Source organism: Macaca fascicularis, chromosome 5, assembly GCF_037993035.2.
Source record: "Macaca fascicularis isolate 582-1 chromosome 5, T2T-MFA8v1.1".
In the NCBI taxonomy this organism is placed as follows: Eukaryota; Metazoa; Chordata; class Mammalia; order Primates; family Cercopithecidae; genus Macaca; species Macaca fascicularis.
In genome coordinates, this window is record NC_088379.1 from 45822140 (window position 1) to 45835422 (window position 13283).

Genomic DNA, 13283 nt, shown 5'->3' on the forward strand with positions numbered 1-13283 from the left:
TGTGTCTGCATATTTTTTTGGTTCTTAATTCTTTTTGCTATGCTGTTTTTTTTTTCTCTCAGGCTAATGTCATAACAAATCTACATCACTGACCTGAATAAAAGAAATTAGGAATTTAGGTTTTGCTACTGACTATGTTCACTGATTAGAAATAAAAGTGTATATGCTAAGCTACTAAAAGTAAAACTAAATTTGTTTTTTACTTTTGTTCTTCATTAACAAATTGTTTATGTAAGATATTCATTAGATAGCTCCACATCCACTTTGACTTGTAGGTAATACTATGTCTACGTTTTCCCTTCCCATCATAACATTCTTTTTTATTTAGAGTGTCACAGCCACGTCTCATTGCTCAAGCTATTGCTCCATCCATACTAAACATAAATTCAAACTTTGCCTCTTTACTTATCTTGATTTCCAGTAAAAATAATATCAACATGGAAATCATTCATTTTGATCATCATGAAGACCAAATTGTTTCTCTCCATAAAATGTATATATGTTTTTTTAGTTGAGCACCATCTTCCCTAATAGACTTACAATGTGAATAAAAAGATGTATTTGTATGTGTCTCTGTTACTTGTGTCTATAGGTTATTCAACTTTAATTTTTCCCAGCTGCATCTTTCTTCTCTAGATTTGGACAAATATCAATAATACCTGTTGAGTGATCAAACTATCTCCTGGTCCTCAATTAATATCTTCTCTGTATTACACATTATTCATATTTCAGCTATCTGTGTTTTGCCTCTCAACTCTAAATCCACCCTTCTTTCATTTCCTTTGTGGTACCTGATGGATCCTATAAATACTGCTCCTCTGCCAGCTCACACAATGTCAGGCTTTGTCAATAGAGGGTGCTGGAGGGACACTCCAATGTAGTCAAAAGAGAAGGGCGCTTTTCTTTCTTGGTCTCTTTCTGGGTCACGTGCATTGTCATTTTTTTGGCACAGCTTCAAAGGACTGACATGCTGTGAGTTTTCAGCCCATGCAGCATATTTCTGTAGACCAGCTTCAGCATATACCATCACATGTTTCTTCACCACCAGTAGCTGCATGTTCCTGTAGCAGCAGCACCCCTCCAGTGAGGTCAGAATTCACAGATCTTAGGGGGAAAGGGTGCTCTTTCAAGTCCTCAGTTTCTTCCTGATTCTGGAAGTGGTGACACTGCAACCCTAGAAGTAGATGTTCTGTCTGCATTTGTTAATTCTGTATTGCTTGGAATCTTCTTTTATCCATGTTTTAAAACGAATTTAACTGTCTTTTATTAGTTAATAATTCTTTATATCAGATTTTCCCTATGATGTTCTGTGACTGGACTGTGTTTACATAGTATGCTCCCATTTGGTAGGTTTGTGATTAACTAGACTTCCTCTAAAACAACTGCTGACAAGCCCGACTAAATGAGGTAAATATAGACAGAAATAAAGTAGGAAATCTGACAAGAGCAGAGCAATTTCTTAGAAATTTTTTAGGCTAGATGCATTAAGGGAAATGTATCACTAGAGAAAATGTCTAGGGCCTTCAAGATTTTCAAAAACGTACTAAGATGCTGAATATGCATTCCATTTTTGAGAATACATCTATATTTGGGTGTGCATACACACACTTACACACACATGTATTCTGAAATATAAAAAGAAAACTAAAAAATCAAAGTAAGTGATTTTTTATTTAAATGTTATCAACTGAAATTCCACTCAATGCAACCTATATTGGTAGTGTGAGTATATTTTAATGTTTATTATAACTTGTGGTAGAATCCCCCCAAATAAGAAAGCATATCTTGAGTCTGCTAAAAAATTTTAAAGTTCTCGGGTTCAATTTACTGATGAAACACAACTGCTTTTAGTTCATTTCAGACATAAAGGAGCTAAATATGTTCCATTGCAAATGACTATATACCTAACATCAACTACCAATTTTCTAAATATGTTAGCGATCCAAAGAATAGTCACAACAAGGAGAGGTAGAGAATTAATCTAATCCATTATCGCCACTGGAAAACAAATGACTTTGTATATTTTGGCATACAAGTATGATGTGAGTTTGTGTAAAATCCCCAAATATCAAACATGTCTTGCTAGAAACATACATGTTTGCATGTATGTATGTATATATGTATATATATATATATAGAGAGAGATGTTTTAGCTAAAATAATTCACTTTGCAAAAAAATAAAGCTAAAATTTCAATGCAGTAACTGCTACTACTGAAATTTACAACATGAAAAAAATCTACAATATTGAAAATGTACTGATATTTGGGAGTCATATCATTTGTCTTTCTGCTTTGGCTGATAATAAGACACAAATTAACCAGATGTAAGAGTCACAATTTATATAATATGCTAATTTCTCAATGTAGTAGTTAACAAAATTCTGACTCTACTTAATTTTTGATAGAAGTTAGGTATTTATTTGCACTGTGTCTCTCTAATATTTGGGAACATTTAAGACAATCTGCACTAAGACAAAGAGTATTTACTAGGACAAAATTATATTTATAGCCAAACAATAACATTTGGAATGCACACTCTTACTAAAAATAAATAGTCTTTGTCATCATTATAAGGATATGTCCACTTAAATTGACCCATGGAAAGAGGCAGATTAATATTTCAGGTCAAAATATACAATAATGCAAGGGGAAAAGGAGGGTTATACTGAAGAATAGGATTTTTTCCTCTTGTACCAGAATCGTACCTAAGACCCAGAATTGAAGGAGAAAAATAAAAGCACTTAAATCATGACATTCCCATTTTAAAGAATTTTAATGGACTGCCAACATTTAGTATCAACCACCTCCCTAAAGGTGGGGATCACCCCTCAACATGTTCAGCCACCCAGGTCAATATAAGAAAAGGTCTCTGAGGTCAGAGATGTGGCTCTGATGGAATAAACAGCACATTTTTTGCCATAAAAGTGAAATTTAGGTTCCCTAATGGAAACCTAGGGAGCTCCTGATAAATTAGCTGGTAATGTTTATGAAAGCTTGCAAAAATGGAATACTTTTTGTTTTGTTAGTTTATCCAGGTAGAAAATGTCCAAACTTGTCAATTTTCCCCCTGAGTTATGAGAGAAAGGGAAGAATTTGAGGAGAAATGACACAGTGGGGAATACTGGGCAAAAAGAGACAAGGGCTTCTCGGTGTCTGGGTCATAAGGAAGATGAATGTCTAAAGAATCATGAAGTCCTAGAGAGAAGGATGCCTGAGGGGTGAATGAGCCACAGATTTGGCAGGGAGGTAGCAGGGGACAAGAGACATGCACATCAAGGGAATATAAAGTAAAGCAAATGTCAGTTGACATGCTGGAATCTGACAAGTTATTATGAATGAAAAACTCTTTCATCAAAAATGTCTATTGCAGAGCACTATAGTTAGCAGTAAAAGTGAAGGACTTATCATTAAATTTTTAATGCTTCATCAATAATTCATCTTTGGCGATTCTAGCCCATCAGTACCTAACACATCAAACCAATTTTCCTCGCTTACCTATCTTATCTTATTGTATTTTAATTGATTGGAGACAGGGTCTCATTCTGTCATGCAGTGGCACGATCACAGCTCACTGCAACTTCGACCTCCTGGGCTCAAGCGATCCTCCCACATCAGCCTTCTGACCACAGGCATGTGCCATCACACCCTGCTATTTTTTATATTTTTTGGTAAACATGGGGTTTCTCTATGTTGCTCAAGCTAATTTCAAACTCCTGGGATCAAGCAGTCCTCCCACCTCGGCCTTCCAAAGTGCTGCAATTACAGTTGTGAGCCACCACACCAGGCCTGTCTCATTTTAAAGAAAAAACAAAATAACACCAGTTCCATAGAATCCAAGAGTACCAACATTCTAATATTTTAGGTTGATTTATGTATACCTACTATGTGTGCAGATTATATGTATGGTATGTATGTAGATAGCATAACGAGGCAATCACTTTGCTCAATACCAATCAGAGGGTTTTGTTGTTGTTGTTGTTTTTAAATGTGTAACACTGACCGTGACCTCATTCTGTAAGAAGTCTTTATCTATGAAACTATATTCACTTTCCTTATGGAAGTTCGCAATTCTGCCTTAATCCTCCTAGAAAATTTTTCTTCTTAATACAATTAATTTTATTTAAATAATTGTTTATCACACTGTAGTTAGGTAGACATGTTTTGAAAATGATATAAAATACACAGGACTAATCCAAACACTGAAGTTGGAAATGGAAACCACAGATCTAAACATCTTTAACTATCCATGTATTTGGGTAGACTAAATAGACATGAGACATATACATAATTCTGTAACACTAAAAATGCTACTTTATTTGAAATTACCCCCACTCCCCATTATGTGAAGTAAAAATACTATTTAATGAAAAACTCACCATATCTGTATCTGAGACAGGGCCAAAACTGGTCACGTAGATGTTAGTGAAGACTTCAGTAATACTGTCTGATATGAGAAAAGAGATTGAATATAGATATTATATAATAAGAGCCACAGGAGAGAGAAGGGTTTGAGTACACGGTATGGTTTGAAAGCTGTATCATAAATTTGGGATTACTGGGTTTTACTTTCTTGTCAACTTTCACAACCATAATGACTATAATGCTCAGTTATTTCATTGGTTTTCACCATCCTAACTGCAAAATGTATAGAAATATTATGACATTCTTACTTGGAAACCATACCTGATTAGCACATCCTCATTTATATTGCTCAAAATGAATAGTTTCTTAGGAAACATCATAAGTGAAACAGTTTATAATAAATATATTACCAGTACTAAAAATAAAGTATGGTATTGTTTGATATAATCCTAAATTTGATGTTTCAACTAAACATTTCAGTATCTCATGATGGTAAAGATTCAATTTACAGATTGTAAATCAGTACATCTTCTCCATACAGCACGAAACAGCTTGGTAATTATAAATAAACATAATTCCAATTAATATAAAAAGCTTTATCATTCAGTGACATAAAAATTAAAAAAATAACAGATTACTTTCAAACAAGCTTGCTTTTAAATGTATTTAAGAATGTCTGAAATGCTAAGACTGAACTAAATTGGATTCTAAAATTATGTAACATCATAACTGTAATACAATTAACTGGAGTGCTCTATTAACTAGGTAATTTAGATCAAAATTTTAAATAAGCCAAATGGTGATGGGGAAAAGGTCAAAGAAAAGATCGAAAAACAAAAATCTTTTCACTGCTCTTGTAGTAGGAAAAAAAACATATCATTAATGTTTATCATCATGAGCGAAATGTCTTATTCATTAGCTGTCAGATTTATAATTCTACGTAAACAATAACAAGAATTGTTTTTCGTATTATACTAGACATTAATTTACAACCATCAAAGAGACTAAACTATGTCTGGGATTTTGTATCCATTAAGGCAAGAATAAAAAATTGAAAGGCTATTGATAAAACAGGGTAGACTTTGAATGCCTACTACATAACAGGTACTCTTTAAAGCACCTGAAATATCATAATCTGAATGTCAAACGTATGTGGTAGATTCTCTGTTATCTCTATGCATGTGTACAACGATTCAAAGAAAGGTAAGCAAACTTGCCAAAGACCCACAGCTAGCAGAGTAGATAGAGCAATGATTTATAACCCAAGCAATCTAGTTTCTGAGTACTCAAGCTAAATCAAAGCGTCATACCATAGTCAATGATAAACTTAAAACTAACAGTAGTTTCTTATTAAACGCATGTTTCTATTCACCAGAATACTCCGTGCCAAAGGCATAGTTATACTGCTCCAAATAAATATGTTCATTCAACTTTGTTGTATACACTATTTCATCCCTAAAACTGTATTTTTGAAGTTCTATTGTAAAAGCATTTGAAAATAAATTTATGAAATAATTTCAGATGCCACCTACCCCAAAGACCAGCTCAGGAGCAGCTTTCTGGGTATAAAAAAGTCCCATAGGATCCTGAGTTCAGAAGAGTCCCATGCGTAATTTAATGGTCTATCTGCGCTTTCTTTAAAAATCTTAATTATTTTTTAAACAAAGCGTCCTGTATTTTCATTTTGGACTGGGCATCACAAATTATGTAGCTGGCCCTGTTCTTGAATTTATATATACTAGAAAGCAATCGTGGAAATGAGAACCAACATTTTGTTTTCCTTTTACCCACACCAAATTAGTCACACTATTACATTTATTCAATTAGTAACTAGATAAACCTTTGTAATAGCTGTTGACCTAAAATGTTCCAGAGAAGAGAAATTAAAATGTGAAGGTAAGCTTTTACTCTAAGAGAAGAAAGTGAAATGATTCTCCTTAGTTTAAGTAGTAGAGTCCAAGAAATTACAAAAATGTGTGAATGTATTGATGCTAATGATATGAATAATATTCACTATATGCCAAATGGCAAGTAAAGGGTAAAGGGGTATCAGTACCTAGTGGCTATAAAGAGGTATCAGCTAAGAACTGACATGAAAAATAAGGTTAGTCTCAAAATTCTAAGCAGCAAGAGAAACACCTAAGACTCAGAACATAGATATAAAAAGTTATTTTTAGAAAAAGAAATGGTTTCATGGATTACTGACTTCATAAGCATAGCTAAATAATGTATGCATTGGGGAGATATTGTCCTGCTATGGAAGTTCAGAAAAAGGAAAATCAGCAAGCCAAACACTGACGATGAACATCCAATAGTGTCTAAGGGAAAGGTATTCTTAGCAATGAGTTTTCTTTTTTTTAATTTAGATTTCAATATGGATGGATGCACAACCAACATGGGCTAATGAAATATTTTAGTGTAATGAGTATAGATATTCAATATATCTAACACAATCTTCTAGAATTCTATGATCAAAACTCAATCTTTGATTATATTTTAGCTTTCCATAGACAAGGAAAGGGAAGTGAACAAAGGAAAAAGGAAAAGAAAGGAATGGAGGGGAAAGGAGGCTAGGGAGATTATATGAATGTAGGCTATTTCCTGTAGAATACAGGTTATTCTAATCTTGTGACTCTGATTTGTCAAGACATTTTATAGTATCATCTGCTTATGTTTGTTTTCCCATGTGGATTTGGAACAGGGTGGATTTGTGCTATTAATGCCTGTTATGATATTCTGATCCATTGAAAAGATGTATGTTACAGAGTAAACAAGTCAATTTATAGTCTGGTGGCAACCTGAGTCTCTGTGTATTTTAGGTACCATGATTCACTCTTCAGTCTTGATCACTATTTTTGTTTGTTTGTTTTTGTTTTTTAGACGGAGGTTCGCTCTTGTTGCCCAGGCTGGAGTGGATTGCTGTGATCTCAGCTGACTACAACCTCCGCCTCCAGGGTTCAAGTGATTCTTCTGCCTCGGCCTCCCAAGTAGCTGGGACCACAGGCGCTCACCACCACGCCCGGCTAGTTTTTGTATTTTTATTAGAGACGGGGTTTCACCATGTTGGCCAGGCTAGTCTCAAACTCCTGACCTCAGGTGATCCACACTCCTGGGCCCCCCAAAGCAGTAGGATTACAGGCATGTGCCACCGTGCCCGGCCCTGATCACTCTTAGTTGACACACCAAGATCTGTTCTGACTCAGAGTCTTCAAAATGGCTATTATCTCTCATTTTCTCTTTGGTTAATTGTTACTCTTCATTTAAGTCTCAGTTTAAATGCTCTCTCTTCAGAGTAGGAGTTCATAATCCCCTATAAAGCCCTCTTCTCTCATTTTTGCTCTCTGACACTTTCTTTTTATGGGAACTTTCAACCTTGCTGTTCTTTTAATGCCTTAAGATATCCTTCTTTCTTTTAGTTTTGTGTTTGGTCTGTCTCCCCATCCAAGATTTAAGCTCCACAAAGAAGGAGACTGCACCATTTCTGTTCACTATTATGTCACGAGTGCTTACTACAATGTATATCACATGTTACGTGTTGTATGTTTGAACAAATTATTTCTCATTTTAATTAATGTAGAACATCAATCTTTTTCCAAAATATTTCATCAACGTTAAAAGTGATCATGCACAGCTGTTGCTAGTTGAGGACAGGATGCCCGTCATTTTTGAAGGCAGAGCCCAAACTTTCCATTGACAAAGGCAGGTCGAGAGTCTAAGTAATAGGCTTCCAGTGAAGTAACAAAGCTGAGCAAAGGGAAAGAATGTACTTGAAGATAGCACTGATTCACTGCAAACCAAAATTGAAGTCTGAACAGTTAAGCAGCTCCTAACAGAAATATCCACCATTAGTTACCTCAGAATAATGGTTTGCCCGCTAAGTAGTTGACATGAGAAATACCAAGAGTAATATGCAAAAGTAAAAGGATGTTCTGTATAGATTTCTCCAGAGGCAAAACACAAGTTTGATAACAGGTACTTTAGGAAAAATAAGTAATGTATGTGGCATACCTAGAAGAACGTATAGTCCTTACAGCAATCGTCAAATTCAGGATGGTGAAAGAGGACAAGGAACAGCCTGCAGACATGTACTGAGGAACACATAATGTATTCCTAATATTTCATTCTTTTAAAATTAATCCTAAACAATTTTGACAAAATCTTAAGATATGATGGTGGTGGTCATTGTTAATCTTATTCTTCTGTGTACTTCTCTGATTTTTTTAAACTGATTCACAGAAAAAATAAATGGCCTGAAAGGATATCCAAAATGCGCATATAAGTAATTTCAAGAAGGGTTTCATTAATGAAAAATTGCTTTTTGCTCAGAAATGCAGCGTAGAATAACAATAAAAACTTCTTTAAAAATCTTTGCAAAACTAAGAAAGAACAAAATTAATGCTCGATTATGATTTATTTTACAAGATTCACTTAAAATAGATGGTTGGGGATAAAAAGTGAGTAAAGCAAAACATCTACCTGTGAAAGATTCACAACATAATAGAAAAAGAAACATTTAAGAAATTGTAACCCAAGAAACGTCTGCTGCAACCAAACCCAAAATATAATATCTCAATGCCCATAGAAGCATGTTGGAGAAAAACATGGAGGTTTCACTCTTTTGTAATTTTCAATGGTCCTGATTCAAGGCAGAGAAACTCCTTTGTGCAAAAGTCAAGTCCCACAAATAGTTAACTTTCACTCATAAACATGGTTAACATGCATGTACAGAGGATGTGATGAGGTTGTAAAGAAAGGCAGAGTTGTATCAAACAGACCTGACATGCCAAAATAATATGAACATTGTCTTTATATACATGGCAGCAAGGGATTCACTGAAGGACTTTGACTTGGAGAATTTTGTGGCTAGGGCTGTTACCAGATATATTATGTTACATTTATATAGGGCAAGCCAAGACAAAGTAGACTGAAGACAATGTATTCAGTGTGGAACATAATGCCACTGTTAAGACCAAAGAAAAAGAAATACGATCAAGATTAGGAAATGGTAGAAGTCAAGGGAAAAATTTGTTTTAAAGTAATATTGCAGGAATAGGCCCTTTGGTTTGAGTGTTAGAGGATGTGTGGAGCCTGGAAAAGAGTAGGTTCAGTAAAACTATAAAGGCATAAAACAAATGAAGAGGTTTGGAAAGTAAATGGAGGGTAAGGACTAGAAGACAGTAAGTGGAAAATATTCTTTTTAAAAGCTTGTCAAAAAATATTTTGACAAACACAATAGTGGTTGAACTGTACTGGATAATATAACACACAATAGCAAGCAAACTTTCCAAACAAAAATTTCTAAGATTTGGCAACAGCAAAATCCTATCATTTTGTAAATGACTGCTGGACATTTGATACGTATATTCTTTGTAGCAGACCCTCCTTCTCTTTCTCCTCCACCATAGACACACACATACACACCATTTTAAAATTGATTTTCTCAAGAGAGTGGTAATAGTATATATGTAGAGTTGAAAAGAGAATCATAAAAATATTTCTGAAAGGTTTTGTGTGCATCATATGAAAGAAGAAGTGAACTCATATTGACCATTTATCATTTGATCTAGTCAGTAATGATGCCATTCTAGGAATGGAAAATAACTCCTCTAGGAAAATGTTCTCCACATCAATGATGTGGAATTCATGAAAACTAATTATAATTTGATTCACATGCAATGAGCCAGTAAAGTTTCTAAGTACACAATCATCTGTATATTTAGGAAAAAAACTCCAACCTCTTTTATTCTAGTCTTACTTTTATTTTAGGTTGCTGCATTAGCCAATCTTCAATAATTATGTTAAATAATAGTGAAAATAAAAATCAGGCATTCATTATTATTTTTAAAAACTTGTCTTTTAAAGTTAAGAATAAATTCAGGGAATTTATTATATCACAGGGAATTCAATATATCACTTCTCAAAGTGAGGTATCCACAATAAATGGGAAGAGAACTATCTGATTCTCTGTGGTCCATATGTGTGTCAATTATTTGACTTTTGTAGGCATTTAAGATTGAAAATCTTGGAAAGTTGCAATTTTCCATAAAAAAGATTCTTTCATCTCTGTTCTTATCCATAGACTTTTTTCTTGGATTAATTCTCAAGGTATTATTTTCTGTGGCTAATGTCTGCTACCCATTTCTGACCTTCTAGTCTTACTATTTTCTTGGAGTTTGAGAGTATAAATAGACAACTACTGAGAAGTAGAAAGATTGGACCAGTTTTCCGATTTAAAGCTACTGCAGTTTCAAAATATAGATCAGGCAGTTAAGACAGGATGAAAGTTTTTTCCACCATCTATAAGGCTAATCAGGTTTATTGTTTCCTGTTGTTCATTATAGATGGGTATATAGGTCTCCACACAATTGAACATAGCAATGAGTAAGTGAGTGAGTGAGTGAATGAAGTTGTCATTCTATCTTAAACTATGACCACTCCAAATCTCTCCCTAGCTCTATAGGTTCATTTACTTATTATTGTTTTCTCTTTGTTGTATATATCTACTCATATGGTAGACATGAGACACATGTGGCCATTTAAATTAAATTTTAATTAAATAAAATTAAATAACATTTAAAATTTTGTTCCTTAGTACACTGGTTATATTTCATCCATATGTGGCTATGTATAGTAACATCCACATAGAGTAGCATAGTAGCTGGATAGAAGAGTTGAACATTTCCGTTATCACAGAAAGTTCTGTGAAATAGTATTTGTCTATATCCTCCCAATAGAAGTTAAGTTCCATGAAGACTGGGTTTTGTTTGCTCAGAAAAATAAAGCCACAGCACAGAATAGCCCCTGACACAGTATATGTTCTTAGCAAATCTTGGTTAACTAAATAAATTCTTACTCTTAGTTCACAGTCATTTAAAGTAGACATAACCTCTGCTATCATAATGAAGCTTATTATAGCTTAATGAAGAGAGATACTATGCAAAAATTAAATAAATATACGATTGCAGACATGATATATGCTATGAGAGTATACAATAAGGGAACTCCTCCTGGAAATATTTCCTTCACTTCTTCTCCAGGACATCGTAATCACTTTATTTTATTCCAACCTTACTGGTTACTTTTCCCCTAAATCCTTCACTCACTCCTAACTCCTAAACTAATAATAATGGAATGCCTCAAATTTCAGTTTTTGGTGTTCTGTATTTACACTTCTTTGATGATTTATTTCATGTAGTCAAGGACTTCTAAATTTCTCTTTGCAGTCTAGAACTTTCTTCCAAAATATAGACTTGTATATACAACTGTTTACTTGGCATCTCCACTTAGCTGCCTAATAGAGTTTTTAAACTTATCATGTCTCAAACAAAACTAATTTTCCTCTCCAAAATCACAGCACTTACAGCCTTCCCTATTGTATTTTATTTATTCCAACTCTTAGGTCACAATTACTGGTTTTATTCACAGCTTCTCTCTTTTCAATAGTAAATCTCCTCTCAAAGATAGGTATAATCCAATGACTTATTATCTCCTCCGTTGTTATGACTCTTAAAGCTATCATCATCTGTCTCTGGGAATACTGCTTGCACTCATTCACACCTACAGTCTCTTTCTTTTTTAAATAAAATAATAGATTTGTTCAGATATAATTTATATAATATGAAATACACCCTTCTAGTACAATTTAGTGGATTTTGGTATCATCACAAAGTTATACCATATTACTCTCTAAACTTAAAACACTTTTATTACCACAAACAAATCCCGTATCCATTTGCAGTCTTTCACCATTCTCCCTTCTCGCAAGCTCTGGCAACTACTAATTCAGTTTCTGTTTCTATGGCTCTGCCTATTTTGAAATTTTTATTATAAATTAAATCCCTTCTATTCTATTCTATTCCAAATTTGTAAACTTTTTTGTCATGAATCAGTGTTGGATTTTGTCGAATTATTGTTTTGCACCTATGCAGATGATTATGAAGCATTTGCCCTTTTTCTGTTGATATTGTTTATTATAGCAATGTATTTTTATGTGTTAAAGTAACTTTGCATTCCTGGCATAAATATAACTTGGTTCAGTGTATAATTTTTACATGTTGCTGAATTTAATTTGCTAGTATTTTGTAGATACATCTTTCAGTTTATCTTTTGATTTTGTTGAGCTTCCTGGATGTACAGAATAATGTTTCTCACCAATTGGGGAACTTCCCAACCATTATTTCTTTAAATATTCTTCCTGTCCTTTCTTTCTTTTCCTTCTAGAAATTCTATTATGCAAATGTTGGTATGCTTTATGTGTTCTCTAGATCTTTATGGCTGTATACCTTTCTTCTTGTGTTTTTTTTTCTTCTGTTCCTTATAATGAATAATCTCAATTAACCTCTTTCAGATTTATTGATTCTTCTGACTGTACCAATTTGTTACTGAATCCCTCTAGCAAAGATTTTATTTCAGTTGGTTTTTATATCCTGGGTTTCTATGAGATCCTTTAAAAACTATATGATGTCTATCTCTTTGTCATTATTCTCTTTCAGTGAGATATTGTTTTTATACTTTCCATTTATTCTTTAGACATTGTTTCCTTTAGTTCATTGAAAAGATCATTTAAACTTGTTGACTAGTAATTATGATATCTAAGTTTCCTGAAGGACAACTTATATTGACTCCTGGTTTTTCTGTATGTGGAGCATATTTTCCTGTTTCTTTTCATGGGTCATAGTTTTCTGTTGAAAATTTAAAACTTTAAATACTATATGATAACTCTAAAGATAAGAAATTCTTCCACTCTTCCAGGTGTGTGTGTATGTACGTGTGCATGTGCGTGTGTGTGTATGTGTTGCTGTTTGTTTCTGTTGCTATTTTTTGTTTAGTGACTTTATAGGACTATTTCTGTAAAGCCTGTATTCTTTGTCTTTTGCAGCCATTGAAGTCTCTGCTCAATTAGCTTAGTGTCCAGCAAATA

The 13283-nt window shown here is 33.7% G+C and overlaps 1 protein-coding gene across 22 annotated transcripts in view; it reads right to left on the reverse strand.

Annotated features, from left to right (window-relative positions):
* GABRA2 (gamma-aminobutyric acid type A receptor subunit alpha2) overlaps positions 1-13283 on the reverse strand; it is a 148631-nt gene that overhangs the window by 84513 nt on the left and 50835 nt on the right. For 14 of the 22 annotated variants that reach the window (XM_074039719.1, XM_045392310.3, XM_074039718.1 and 11 more), the window contains exon 4: positions 4378-4445. The exons of the other annotated variants lie outside the window; for them this stretch is intronic. In XM_074039719.1, the coding sequence (XP_073895820.1) occupies positions 4378-4445 (68 nt within the window). The remainder of the gene's footprint in view (positions 1-4377; positions 4446-13283) is intronic. 22 annotated transcript variants of the gene reach the window in all.